General features: G+C 33.9%; 1 protein-coding gene across 2 annotated transcripts in view; it reads left to right on the top strand.

Annotated features, from left to right (window-relative positions):
- The window catches only part of LRRC7 (leucine rich repeat containing 7), a 384748-nt gene that overhangs the window by 280532 nt on the left and 88866 nt on the right, over nucleotides 1-15350 (top strand). For both annotated transcript variants that reach the window (XM_061186459.1, XM_061186458.1), the window contains exons 16-19: nucleotides 1552-1800; nucleotides 6952-7152; nucleotides 14072-14183; nucleotides 14396-14576. In XM_061186459.1, the coding sequence (XP_061042442.1) occupies nucleotides 1552-1800; nucleotides 6952-7152; nucleotides 14072-14183; nucleotides 14396-14576 (743 nt within the window). The remainder of the gene's footprint in view (nucleotides 1-1551; nucleotides 1801-6951; nucleotides 7153-14071; nucleotides 14184-14395; nucleotides 14577-15350) is intronic.

Below are 15350 nucleotides of genomic sequence, written 5' to 3'. Positions count from 1 at the left end.
AGTTTTCTTAAGTGTGAGGACAAGTTTTAATGGAGGTGAGTGCCCAGTAGTAGGTGTTGTCCCTTAGGGAAAATTACTTAAAATTTTTCACCTTAAAGCATATTTTAAAAAATGCTTTATTAGCACTAATCTAAGTCAAGTAACAAGGTTGGAATTTTAAAATCTGTATTTTTACATTATATAAATTTGAAAATAACAGAATTTATATGGATTATATCAACATCAGATCTTCATGTTATCATCACGGCAACATCTTGAATCTCTCATCAATTTTTTATGGTATTATTTTTGCACTTTTTCCATCATGGATACTAACAGCTCTCACCCTTAGTGACTAATTACCTAAGTAATTGTATATGCATCCTATTAATAGATCTGGATTGTGTGATGTGTTCTTTTCTATCCCCTCATTCCCACATTTTCTAAACTTTTTTCTTAAACCAGCATACTCTAGAACCTTACTGGAATTAGTCAGTAAGGTAATTGACAAAGCCTACCTATATCATTATGGAGAAACCAAAATGGATTCCCAAATCAAAATGACAATTTTGTTAAAGATTTGGGCTTAAAAAAAATGTTTCTGAATGGTTGATTAGTGCTATCTAATAACCAAAGAGACATTTTTTTAACTAAAAATAAACAAAAAAAGATCTTTAGAACATTTCAGTTCTTCTTGTAAGGATTTTATATGTTAAATCCAGAACCAATGGATGATGCATTCTATACTGGACCTCTGATTCATTCTTTTACTTCACTGAATGTCAAAAACTACATATTTCTTCCTAATAAGAAACCTATATTCAAAGGCTCCAAGAAGAAAAGAGTGCATTTAATACTGGTATATGTGTCACTGAAAACATAAAATATAGCAAATGCAAACAGACATTTAGAAGCCCTGTTTGTGTGTTATGTGATCAAGTTTGATTATAATTAGAGTAGGTTCATTATACTTTAGAGTACATTTTCTCTATGTTTATTTATATTTGATTTATTTTATATATTGGTGAAATAATATGTGTTTCCAAAATCTCAAACTACTTGGTTTTGACCAATTTGAGTACTTCCAATGCCATTGGCTATTGGACAAATTAGAACACAAACAAATGTCTAAATAAATCATCATGGAAGTATGATGAATGGAATATGCTGAAATCTTGCACTAAATTAATTATACTTTTCTGGCTCATTACATGTACATTAAATTTAGCACCATTTTACCTTTAATTTACATAAAATTTTAAAGGGAACCACTTCCAAATAGACTAGAGTATAATGCCCTACTTATAATGTGTTTAGTGTATGAAAGTATGAAAGTTTAGTTTAGTTTAGTTTAGTATGAAAGCTGCATTGTGTGAAGAAATTATGACCCTTTAGCTTCATATGATATTGGTACTGTTTTATTACATAGAATTAAAACTAATTTTCTGATGGTTGTTTTAAATGCATTACCCAGAATGAAAAAAAAAAATCAAGAATAGAAAAATGATAAAGTGAAAGTTTTGCTACAGTGCTCCTCTTTCTCCCAGAAAATGGAGATTCCTTCTCCCACAGGATCACTCCTGCCAAGCCCCCTGGGAAAGGGGCCAGCGTGGGATTACTCTCCAACCTGCCAGACTGTCTGGCGATTGCTGCACACCATGGGCCAGGTGTGATCAGCAGATCCAAGATATGCCCGTCCCCCAGAATGACCCACAGCTGGCATGGGGTTGTATAAGTGGCCTCCAGCAGGAAAGGAGCATGTGTACTCCATTGCCAGTTGCAGCACAATCCACCACTCTTCCCTCTCTAAGTGGCAGACAGGTAGGCCTAGGTGTTTGGGGTAGGAGAATCCCTTACGTAGAGGCAACCTTGGAACAGTGGTTTATGGGGTATGTTCTGCATGATTTGGGGTAAGAAATGTTGATCATATAGAAACCTTTCAATTGCCAGTGTTTGATCCCAGCTTAATTTTTTATTCATTGACATTGGCAATGGGGTGGGGAGAACTGAGTCATAGGGGGAGGGAACATCGATATGATTTGCCTACTGGTGGGATATCTGGCATGGTTTTTAAGTTGGGTGCTTCACTTTTATTTATGTTTTTAATTTTTCAAGATTTTTATTTAAAGTGTGGGAATACCAATAGTTGGGCAGAATGTTGATGACACTACTGATGCAATCTAAATTGTCCCCAGACATACACACATTTTTTTGTAATATCAATTCTGGGGGAGATTAAATAACTAAAACTTGATTCTAAAACAGCATGAGATTTGAATTGAAATTTGCTGAGAGTGGACTTTGAGCACAAAGATGGACATCTGTTGAAAAGCATCAATTTCCCTTTAATTTGAAGGCACAGATGATGAGAATTCCTGTAAGAGAAGATTGGCCTGGGAATTCTGGCAGATAAGGCTTCCTTATCTCAGTGGGTGGGTGTTGAAGAGTTTAATGAAAAAAAGTCTTAATGGGATATGGAAGAACACTACATTTTTTGTAAACCTTATCCACATGTAATGGACTAAATTCTTATTCTGTGTCTTATATTCTTTCTACAATATATGGCAAGCTGAGAATCCTAACTAAAACTGCTATAGGTTTCCTTTCTATGTAAAATGTTCCAATTAATTCCTAGAATAAGATATTTAACAATTAATAACCAAAGTATTAACTATTATTTCTCTTACTGGAATTTACAATCAAATCAAATTATAATTTAATCATTATATAAGAAAAGCATAGTTCTTTGTGAATTCAAGTTATCACTTCTAAATGCCCTAGCTATTAACATTATTTCTTTCTTCATTGCTAAATCTTTGGGAGTCTCCAACATCTTGCAGCTACTATTTGCATTTACTGCACTTTCTTAAGATCTGAGATATATAGAATGTTGTGAAACACTTCTATTTTCCAAAATAAAATAACATGTCAGTAAAAATCTTGCATTTTAATAAAATGTACCTGTAAAATGAGCAAATACTTTATGGTGAGTGATAAACACAACATTTTAGTAAGAACATAATTGACAAATTTTTCCTACCTATTACATATATCCTGTATTAGAATAAGGGAATGTTTATAGCCTATATATTTAGCAATTTAAAGAAACTAACTTTGTATTTGGGCATTACTGAACTATTAATATAATTGTGTTTATGATCATGGTTATTCATTTCTGAAGCACTTCACACATGCATTGAAAAATAGAGAGGCAAAACAATCTGTAAAAGTGTATAAAATATGCTTTTAGAGAGCTTATGAACATAACAGAATTATAAAATACTATGCTTTCGTTTTTTTAATTATAAAATATTATGTTAACTTCATGTCTTAAAAATTGAAATTATCTTATTTAACTCAATAAAATTCACACTTTAGATTTACACTATTTCTTCCACAAGATTGTACAAATATATGCTGCACCTATACCAGAGAATAGCTCTGAGCCAAGTAACACTTGTGAAGCATAAGCTTTGGAGTTAGACCTGAGGTTGAATATGGGCACTGATTCCTGTAGCTGTATGACCTTCAAGTAACTTACACCATCTGAGCCCCTGTTTTCCTTCTGTAAAATGGTAGCAGATGCTACAATGGGTTGTGAAATTTAAATGAGATTTAATTATAATTAATTATAGATTTTAATTAATATTATTAATTATGACTATTTATTATTTATTTATAATTAAATCATATGGTAAATAATAAAATAAGTATTGTTTATTATATAAATAACTAATAATAATTAGTTTTATATAGTCCTATAAAACACTTTGCATGGTGCCTATCACATGGCAGATAATGAGTAAATGATAGTTATTGCTGCGTACAACCTGAAAAAAATCCAGTTACAGGTATTATGGTTAGACATATATATAATAAAACTAGATTGCCAAAAAACTCCAGATTTAAAAAATACATAAGAAGAATCTGATATTAGAAAGAGTATCTAATCTCTGCATAGAAATTATACATTTTCAAGGGACTTCACATTTATTATCTCATTCGAGCTCTAGATTAACCCAAGATATTATCATTCCCATTTTACATGAGTAGAAACTGGACAGAAAGATTGTGGCTGATAGCTAGTTGGGGGTAAATCTGTGGCTTTAATTTAGGTCTTCTGACTCTAAGTCCAGTAAATTCTGCTAGTAGACTAGTAAATGGGAAGCAAGTAGCTTATTGTATAGGTGGAACAAATCCAAGTTTTATGAGACCTGAAGCTTCCACAATTTGGAGAGGAGCCTCTTTAAGGAAAAGAATATAAAATAACCATGTAAATACATAAGTAGGGCCCCTCACAAGGCTTTGGAAAGAGCCCATGCAGGTGACAGACCCTAAAGCTTAAGCTTCATTAGCTTAATGGCAAATCCACTTTTATTTCTACATTTAAATATTTTTACAGAGATAAAGTACCCAAATATATTCTGGTGATGTGACCAAAATATAACATTAACTTGCTTATAATTAACCAGAAAATATCGGTACCATGGCCATTAGCAAATAGTCCTCTGTGTCAGAAGAGACACAGCATCTACAAAAATTAGATTACATTACTCAATGATGTATTTAATTCAGTTAAGAAAGAACACATCCCAGGGGGCTTCCCTGGTGGTGCAGTGGTTAAGAATCCACCTGCCAATGCAGGGGACATGGGTTCGAGCCCTGGTCCGGGAAGATCCCACATGCCGCGGAGCAACTAAGCCCGTGCGCCACCACTACTGGGCCTGTGCTCTAGAGCCCGCGAACCACAACTACTGAAGCCCATGCACCTAGAGCCCGTGCTCTACCACGAGAGAAGCCACCGCAATAAGAAGCCTGCACACCGCAGCGAAGAGTAGCCCCCGCTCACAGCAACTAGAGAAAGCTCATGTGCAGCAACCAAGACCCAACACAGCGAAAAATAAATAAATAAATAAATTTATAAAAACTAAAAAAAAAAACATGTCTCATTTTTTGCCTTTGATTCAATTTAGAAGTGTAGTTTTAATATTGAGGATTGTTTAAGGTGTGTAGAATTTTAATTTAAGGGCCTATTTGAAAGTTATTTTTCATTCATATTAAAAATTAAAAGATGTTCTTAATTGGCATAATAGTCACACCATTCTACAATTTACATTTTTTAAATGTAGTTTTTTGACTTTTAAGTCCTTTGATATCAAGGACTTTTAAACAAGTTCAACAAGATAATTTTTAAACTTAGATTAAATTTGTGATTAATATTTCTAATACCACTTTAAACAGCAGATCCAAGAATGCACTCATCCCAATGGACTTTGTCTAGCATGGCTATCATTCTTTTTATGTTTATTTAAGAATGCATTATAAAGTACCCTGAGATATACTTATTTTACACTCTAACAACTTATACTTTTGCTTTTTGGTAAAGTCTAACTTTTTTTCTTGGGTTATATTTTTGTAGCTTTGTTTCTATATATTATTAACTTCATCCTATTTGTTTCAGCGTATTAAAGAGTAAATTACATTTCAATGAGATTTACACTAACAAGTTTATCTGGTTTTTCACCAGCTTTCCAAAAATTTATTGGAAAAATAATTTTGTAACTTTAGTTCTGAAAGGAATGTTAAAAATCATCTAATGAAGTCCAATCCCAGTATTTGACCTGGGCAGTGAGCCACGGGAAGATGAAATACTAGAATAACAAAGTTGGTGGATTTGCTAAAACTTCAGATGAGCAAAAGTGTTTGAATTCATATTTATAATCCTCAGATCTATACCACTATCATAGTTTCTTACATCCCATGTGTTACATAGGTGTGGAGGGGGTGGGTATGTGTGTGCCCCACCCTCTTTCTCTTTTTATCTCTCATTCCCCTCTTTCTTCTTCCTTTCAGCTTCTCTTCCACCTCTGCCCTCCCCCAACGCACCCTCACACACACTTTCCCCAACACATACTCACCACAATCACATAAATCATTCCATTTTGTAAAGTTGGTTCTACTCAGATTCAAAAAGACATGGCAATTGGAATAAACCAAGCCAAGTAAATATGCCCCTTATTTTTCCTCCCACTCCATTTTAATCAGCCTGGATAATTTGTATCTATTCCATTTTAAGTATATTTTAAGTACTCTGAAGGTGGGATATTCTGCATGGAATGTCTCATATTTTCTCTCTCTGAATTAAATGTGAAGAATAATAATTAATACATATATTCCCTAAAGTCAGACTGATACACCAAAAATGAATTCAAGAATAGAAATAAGTCTCTGGATAAGTATAAGCCAAAATTTACATATTTACCTAGAATATCCTACACAATGTTCTCAGTTTTTATTTCTCTTTATTGTAAGATGTAACCTATAAAGCATGTTACTTTATTATGGTAAAAACTAAATATAAAAGCCTCCTTGAAGGATTTTTCTTTTTTTTTTTTTTAGTTATTAACAAGAATTAACTACCCTACCTTTTGATGTAACATGCTAATTAACACAGAGCTGGTGCATATTTGATGGCCGATACTGTCAACTCCCCATTTTTTAATACATGATAACTCTGCTTGTAAATCTTTTGGGGTCTCCTCCCATCACCTGCATTGATATTCCAAAGATATTTTTAATGTCAAAATGATTATTTTTAAATAATTAAGATAGGTAAGGGAACAGCCTCTAAAGTATAAAAGTAGCTGATAGTAACTTGATTAAATTTTTCAGAGATTACCAATCACTTAAGTGTTTGACCTACTGCTATTTCAACCATCTATAGCATAGACCTAAACATAAGATATAATCCAAAAATTGTTTTTAATCTAGAAAGGTGGCCAGGGGTGGGGAGAAGTCCCAGGAGGCAGAATGTGAAAAGAACACTGTGTGTTCTACTCTACAACAGTTTTTCAGACAGCTCAGCACTCACTATATTGCATTTGGTTATACTACTGCACAAAAATGGAGTAGTTTTGTGAACATGCTTGCTGAAGGTATTTTTATGTTAAATTTCTTTTTATAAACTTGTAGGTTGAAATAAACCTAAAACGATATCCAACTCCTTACCCAGAGGATTTAAAGAATATGGTAAAATCTGTTCAAAATCTGGTGGGTAAGCCAAGCCATGGAGTGCGTGTTGAGAATTCAAATCCAACTGCTAACACGGAGCAAACTGTGAAAGAAAAATACGAACACAAGTGGCCTGTAGCCCCAAAGGAGATTACAGTGGAGGTATTTCAAGGTTATTGGTAATTGCCAGTGTGGTTTGGATTTTTTGGAATTACTAAATGGTATGTTTTTTTAACCGAACAGATCTTCCTTGATAAGTGCATTTTTTCCTAATATATAAATGAGTCTCTCTACTCTTCCAAACTATGAGGGTTGCATTTAATAAATGCACCTTCATGGCCTAAAATCATTAATACAGCTCCAAAAGTTCCAATACACACAAAAGGAATAATTCGCTCACCCAGCTAGGCCTGGCCAGTAAGTGCATTAAATCATTTTCATGATATTCCTTTGACTACCCCAAACTTTTATTGTATGAGTCATTAGAAAAACCTAAATGAAGTTTTTTTTATTATTATTATTCTGCAAATCTCAGTAAAATTCTTGATCAGATTTAGAGCCAATTTTTTAAAGTGTTTTTGTGTTTGGGTTACACCCTTTATAGGAAACACTACTATATAAAAAGGGGCAATAACTTTGAAATTTAGCTTTATGGAATCTAATATGAAGCTTAGTTCCTATATTTTAGAATGAATTAGATATTCATCCTTATCAATTTGTGTGGTCTGAAAAGAATTCAACTACATTTATGCCACCTCTGTACTATTTCATCTACTCTTCAACTAATTTGGTTATCATCTTTTTATCTTCATTAGAAACATAATTGATATGAGTACATCTAGAAGTTCCTATACCTGCTGCTCAAAAATCTAGGTTGACAAAACTCTTTTACAAATCTGCATTCAAAGCATCAGTTTTTTGCACTGATTAAACACCAACTGTATATTTAGCACTGTGCTAGACACTGTGAGAGAGAGAAAAGAAATATGAAATGTGTGAATAGTCCCCAAATAATTTAGAGCCTAGCCAGGTAAACTTAACGCAGGTGAAGCGATTAGAGAATGTATTATATAAAACATGATAACATCGTTGGTTGTGTGATGGAGAATATAATACTCTAAGAAATTGGAGTGATAAGCAATCACTGCCAATCCCTTTAAAAGTTATGTGAAATGCTTAAGGTTGAACTGCGTATTAAAGATTAGGTGATTCTTTTAAAGTCAAAAAGAGAAGAAGGCATTCTAGGCAAAGAGAAAAGAAAGTTTAAGCAAAAATAAGCATGGTGTGCATATCTGCCAGTGGAAGTACAAGCCTGACCCAAAAGAGAGGAATATAGCTGGATATCTAGGGAAGAAAATTTAAGTAAATATTTATTTTCATTGCTTTTTTCATTTTGCTTATAAAACCCACATTATTGTACTTTTTCATCTCTAAAACATTACAGATATACTATAGCAAAGCAACATACCTTTCTTTTATCTCTTAAGATACTGCAATAATATAAAAAGGAGGAAAACTAACATTTAGTGGGTACACACTAAATACACTTACACTTTATATTTAGATCTCATGTCATCACAGTATAACATCAAAATAACTGTAAGGTCATGATAACCCATAAACTGAATAACTACTGCAAAATACATAGATCCTAAAATTGCTTAATACAGGGATGGGAGAGATGAGACAAAGAAAAGATGGCTTTGGTCATGAATTTAATAATATCCCAATAGTAGAAAAAAATCTTAAAATTGTCCCACAAGCACTTCAAACTTAACAAATCCAAATTAATTTTAATGTTTCCTCCTCAAACTTGCTTCTGCTTCAGTATAATTGGTCTTGATCTCAGCTGGCACCATTATCTACCGGTTCACTCAAGCTAGAAATTTGGGAGGTATCTTGATTTCTTTTTCCTTTTTTCTCCCCACTCCCTGCCCCTTCCAATCACCAACTCCTATACATTTTCATCTAAGCGTATCTCCTCTATCTCTTCAGGTCCTCAACTCTGTCCTGCATTTCTGTAAAAACTGTCAATTTCTTGGCTTACCTTGTCCCAAGCCCCCTCATTGCCTTGCTAATGATCTTTTTAAAACACACATCTAATCTTGTCCTCCTTAAAAAAAACACTATAGTGACTTTGTATTGCCTATCTAAGCTTCTTAATTCGCTAAAGTAGCCAAGCTAAATAAGATTGAAGCTCAACTTTCAGCTTTATATTTATTTCTATGATTCACCCCACTCTTTCTTAGTTATCTTCATCTACTAGCCTTTTCCTCTTGAATAGAAATTTCACTGATAATATCAATATGTTTTCTAAAATTGAGATTTTAGATCTTCTGTCCCCAACTTTTAGCCATCCTAGGGCTAGGAGATGTCCCTTTCTGTATCATCCTCCCTTCTCATTACTGCATCCAAGGGGCCCTAATTCTATGCTACTTCCAGATATAATAAATACAAATAACCAAGTGTTTAGCTGATCAGTGTATACTATGCATTTTTATTATATGTTTTACCTGTGCCTGCCATATTTGGGTCATCATTATTTAGATCATACTACCAAGAAGGTGGAAGAGGGTGTCACACACTGTATGACATATTTATCCATGTTGTTAGATGTGGAAAACCAAGAAAAAAACAAACAGAGGTAGGCAGAAGCAAAAGCAGAAAACAGAAAGAAGAAGCAAGGTAAATAGGTTACAAATGCAGCAGAGAAAGAGGGAAAAGGAAAGATATATCATTTATTGATCACTTTCTATTTGCAACCCTATGCCAAGAGTTTTAACATAGAGAATATGGCCAAGAGAGCCATAAGAACAAGGAGGTCAGAGAGATATGAAGGTTCTCCTCTGCCCCCATTTTCCTTCATACATGCCTTGTGGAGATTACATTTGTTTTTCCCCCAGTATCTTAGTCCGTTTGGATGGCTATAACAAAAAACCATAGACTGGGTGACTTAGAAACAGTTTTTAAGGAGCCAGATTTTATTTATATGTAAAAATGAAAGCCTATGAGACTTAAAATCAAAATTTCAAAGGCTCAAAAGTATCAGGGGTTAATATACAGTGATAGCCAAGAAATACCTAACAGTTCCAATTATTATTGTTAGGTCTGAACAACTTAGTAAATTTTTATGCCCCACTTAGTGGTTATTTGAAAAACAATACACATAAATTGAAAGAGAAAATAATAGTTTAAGTTCATTCTTAAATAACCAAAACTACTTACTCATGGAATGTGTGCACCTGTTGGACACCACCTACCTTCTCCAACCTTGGAATCATATTGGGTACTACAACTCTAATTTCTGTTTCACATTGACTTTCGAGTGGCACTTGATTATTTTTTATCACAGCAACCACCAAAAACCCAGATTCACAAAGACTATTAATCAAAAGAAGTGTGCAATCTAATGTTGAAACTGAGAGCTACCTCAAGGTAGCAGTTCTCACAGTATCTGACTGATGTCAAGTATTGCTTTTTTCCCCTCAAACATTTAAAATAACCCATGTGTCCCTGTGAATTAGCAACAGCACTGTGAGTGCCTCAAGAGCACAGTTTTCAGAAAAGGGGAAAGGACTTAAGTCTAGAAGACATGAATTCAAAGTTTGACTCCATCTTGTTACCAATTGTATGACCTTGACAAGTCACTGAAACCTTTCTGAGCCTTGGTTTCTTATCTTTAAAAATACAGATAATAATAACAGTCTTTCAGAGTTTTTGTGGAGATGAAATCAGATGAAAACAAATATTTATAACAGTTCTGAGCACAGTTCATGGCACAGAGGAAAGCTGCAGTAAATGACCATTCCTTTCCCGTCCACAAGAGAGGGAGACCCTGCCACGTTCTCCTTTAATACTTCTGTGAGTCACTAGCTTGCATTAACCACTTTTATAAAGGAATGCACTTTTCCATTTGTTAGGAGACTCAGTCCAATTTCTCTCTGTAGAGGAATCACATCTTTCTCCAGGAAAAAGAGAATAGTCAATTACCCTTGAAAGTTTCCTTAAATGCTTTTATTAATGCTTTTATTTATTTTGACTCGAAAGCTCAGGCATAAGCTTTTTTTCCCCCTTTGACTTCTACCTTAGGCTTTAGGCTCCCTTTCACTACAGCAGTAACAGCCAAGATTTAGTTTGACCAGTGGAAGGGCAATGGGGTTAAAAAAAAAAAAAGATTTTACCTTTTCTTTCCCCTCAATCTCTGTCCCCTCACCAGAAAAAAATATGGCTCAATTTACTTATAATGGGACCTCCACTAAATTTGATTCCCTACTAGTAACTTCCACTGTCTTCACCCATAGAAGTAGTCCCAAAAGCTTCACCCACTTTTCCAACATGAACTTGATTCTTCCAGCTATTTATAAAAGATTTTATAGAGGCAAAGCCAATTATTAATTTCCTTTGTTAGATAGTTAACTTTGTTATGTGAAGCCCATTTGAGAAGTGAGCTTTTCTTAGGATAGACAATATAGCATATACAGTACCCCATAGAAGACCTTCAAGAAGAACAGATTCCAGTTCAAATCCCAGCTCTACCACCTATTAAGATTGTGACTTGGAATTATTAGCTTACTTCTCTGAGCTTCCATTTCTTTACTTGTAAAACAAAGATGATAATGATAAACAACTTAAAATAATAAATAAAAATAAGATTATTGTTTAAATAATCAACAGGGATAAAATAAAGTGTTTAGCATAGTAACACAATAGCAAACAGGTAATAGATTCTTCTTAACTGATGACCACCATCATCATCATCATCATCATCATTATTTTGCTCATAAAGATAAGAGAGTCTAACTGGGTCAGTGTAAATCCATTACTCTTGCTTCAGTAGTAGTCCTCTACCTAGATGGAGGGCCACAGAATTCTAGAGAAGAGATGCAAGTTCATGATTAGCTAATATCATTCTTCCCAGTCATGAGAGCTCTTTTTTGATTCAAAATAGAAATTCTTGAGCAGGGCCAGAGACTAGAATTTAAGTCAAACTATAGCTGCCATGCAGAGCTCCAGTCACAGTTGTGAGATACAAGTGTAAATGTTTGATCTATACATAAAAGATAACTTGAGTACCGAATGTGTAAGGCATAAGGGGAAAAAAAAGTAGTGAAACCCTTAACTATATTTACATTTCTGTGCTTATACAACTATTTTGTTTATTTGTTTGTTTTTGACTAAAACAAAATGCTTATATTTCTATATTAAAATGTCATAAGAATAATGCCTTTTTAAAATATTATTTCAACAAATAAGTTATATTGATATTTATAGAATGTTAGTATTAGACAGAAATTTGCACTAATTCTTTTTATCTATTACCCTCATTTTATTGATAAATTGAATAAGATCCAGAGAGTTACAGCGACTTGCTCGAGGCAACCTGATTAATAAGTGGTAAAACAGGAATAAAACAGAAATATGCCACTTTGTAACTGAAAAATTTTTGAAAGTCTTAACATATTTTATGCCTTTCATAGTACCATTTCTCAAGCTTGCATCTGCTTCTACTTATAAATGTCTCTAAAGATGTGTGAAGGCTTTTGCTCTCTATTCTCTCAACTCAAAACTTTATCCAAAGTTTCTTATGCTAAACTTTTGAAATAATTTTCAAAATCCATGAAAACACAGATTTTCCTATTCATCTCCAGAATTTCCATCAATCCCATTCTCTTTTCCGTTCCTCTTCAAATATATACAATACTGCATGTTAAGTCTCTAATATGCTCAAGCTGAGCTAACCAGGAGGCAGCAATGTAAGGGATAATCATCGGACTAGAGCCCAAAGGAATCCTACCTCCATGATGGATCTTTGTCTACTTATCTATGTAAGCCTGGGCCTCACTGAGTCTCAGAATCCACCTCTAGGAAATGAAAGGATTGGACTAGATGATCTTCCAGTCTTCTTCCACTGAAATATTATTTTTTTAAAAAGTGTCAGATATACCCAGGTTTGCGGTGGCGGGTGGGGGTAGGCAAAATGTATAGTAAGAGTTTCTATCTGATATTACCAACCAATTAGTTATAAGGCAGGAACCATTTCATTATTATATTTTGTCCTCAAGTACATTCTTTCTCCAATTTAACAAAATACTTCTAAATGTATTACATTAATGTTCAAACAAACAAGTACTAATGAATGAAAAAACTGAAAATTCTTCTTTGAATTCAAATTGAGTTTAAGGGGAAAAAAAAGAAAGATAACTGCTGTGCATAAATTTATATCACTACTTACTCATGAGCATAAACAAGCCATTTTTATATCTAGGAGGAAGTGAGAATTTTGCTTTTCCTAATGTCCTCCCACTACCTGGTTAACCGGGAATAATAATTTGAATTACAGAACTTTGAAATTCATTGGTTTTTTTAAATATGTTTATTTGTCATAAAGTTATATTCTTATACCAGTGTTGCTCATTATACTGAGTGAAAGGATGTAGAGTGAAGATTTAGCAGGCTAGATTGATCATGAGAAAACTAGAAACCTTAGGAAGAAGGCATGGTAAAACTGAGAAGATCACTTGGGAAACAGTAGGCATTAAGAGGAAGATTGGCAGTAAAAGCAGTATTTATAGGGCCCAATTGTGCAATAACTTTGTTAATATTTGAAAAAAAAAACTAGTTGGTCAGTGATATATCCCTCTTAGAACTCTTAAAAGAGTTCACCCCTTAGAACTCTTACATGTTTATATGTTATAGATTATGTATTGTATTACTTATATATGACATTATAATTCAGTCCTGTTATGAGTTATATCTATCTCCCTAACTAGTCTGTAAACTCCCACAGGGCATGGGTGACATTTTGTCTTTCTTTGGAAACTCCACAGTTCTTTGCACAGTGCCAGGCATATAAACAGCTTTCAAAAAATGTCTGATGAATAAATGGACTCATTTAAATTAGAAAAACAAAACATTTTAGTGCTTACCTCAGAGATACATATGATTCACTTCTCCTAGTGCGCCATGGTGAATTGAATTCTGGAGTCCCATCTTGTATCTGAGCCAAATGAAGATATTGCCATCTTGGTTAACCAATGTTTAAATGTTTACTTTCCTTGTCCTGTATTATTATATCTCTCAGGATTCTTTTGTTCATCCAGCTAATGAAATGAGGATTGGGGAACTTCACCCTTCATTAGCTGAGACCCCTCTGTACCCACCCAAACTTGTTCTGCTAGGGAAGGACAAAAAAGGTAACATTGTGAACCTGATGTGGAAAATATGCCACAAATGCATGTGCATGATGAATCACCAGTTGTAAATTATGATACACCATAGTCTATAGAAATATTTTATAAATATGTATCTCTAACATTCATTGGTATGCTGTTTTTCATACTTGCCTTTCTGTGTTTATACTTGTCAATGTTCACAGCATTATAATATTTTCCCATTTACATTTCAGAATCAACCGATGAGTCTGAAGTTGACAAAACTCACTGTCTGAATAACAGTGTTTCCTCAGGCACTTACTCAGACTACTCGCCTTCCCAGGCTTCCTCAGGATCCTCTAACACCCGGGTTAAAGTGGGGTCCTTGCAGACAACAGCTAAAGAGGCAGTACATAATTCTTTGTGGGGTAACAGGTGTGTTTAGAATTCCCTCTTTTCTGTCCCCAAATGCTTATTTTCAGCAACATTTTAAAAAAATGGAATCTTCTTAATTTTGGAATTGTATTCAGCACATGAGTGGCATAGAAGACAGAGGGGCAGGTAAGCAAATGTAGTCCCCCTGGGATTTCCAAGAGTGGATAAATCCATTTTACACAGCAATACCATTGTTTATGGGAGTGAGGGTAGGATATTAACAGGTTGAGATGATAGAACCAAAAAAATTTTTAATCAAAAATTGTGTTTGCCTCAGTACATAATTGTGACACATTTGGGCATTCACCATCCAAAATGGTGTTATGAATTAAAGAAAGATGCATGGAAAGCACTAATGTGCCAAGTACAGAGTAAACATTCAATAAATTTTTCATCAGCATCTTCATCATCATCATTTTATCACCACCTGGAAAAGTTAGAATGTAAGTAAAAGTATTTAATCCTTCCAAAATGGCTCCTACTCTATATTACTTCCATTTTACAGATATATTAAAATCAAAAGCCATGGAGGTCAATAAAGTGACTCAATGAAGTAGCATTTACCCAGTGCTGATTCCCTTGTTTTGTAACATGTTGCTATGTTTCACAGTACAAATAGCAAATAAAAATTGTCATATGATATAGGTAGTCAATGACTTTCACTCAGATTTTACTGATAATGTCAATACTGTTAACAGTATATTCTTTGGTAATTGATGAATAACTATTTCTGCTCATTGATGCCCATGATAAAAATCTTAACTCTTTCAGTTT

The sequence above is a fragment of the Eubalaena glacialis genome, chromosome 3 (genome assembly GCF_028564815.1).
Source record: "Eubalaena glacialis isolate mEubGla1 chromosome 3, mEubGla1.1.hap2.+ XY, whole genome shotgun sequence".
Classification (NCBI taxonomy): domain Eukaryota; kingdom Metazoa; phylum Chordata; class Mammalia; order Artiodactyla; family Balaenidae; genus Eubalaena; species Eubalaena glacialis.
This window is presented reverse-complemented; position numbering and strand designations above follow the sequence as displayed.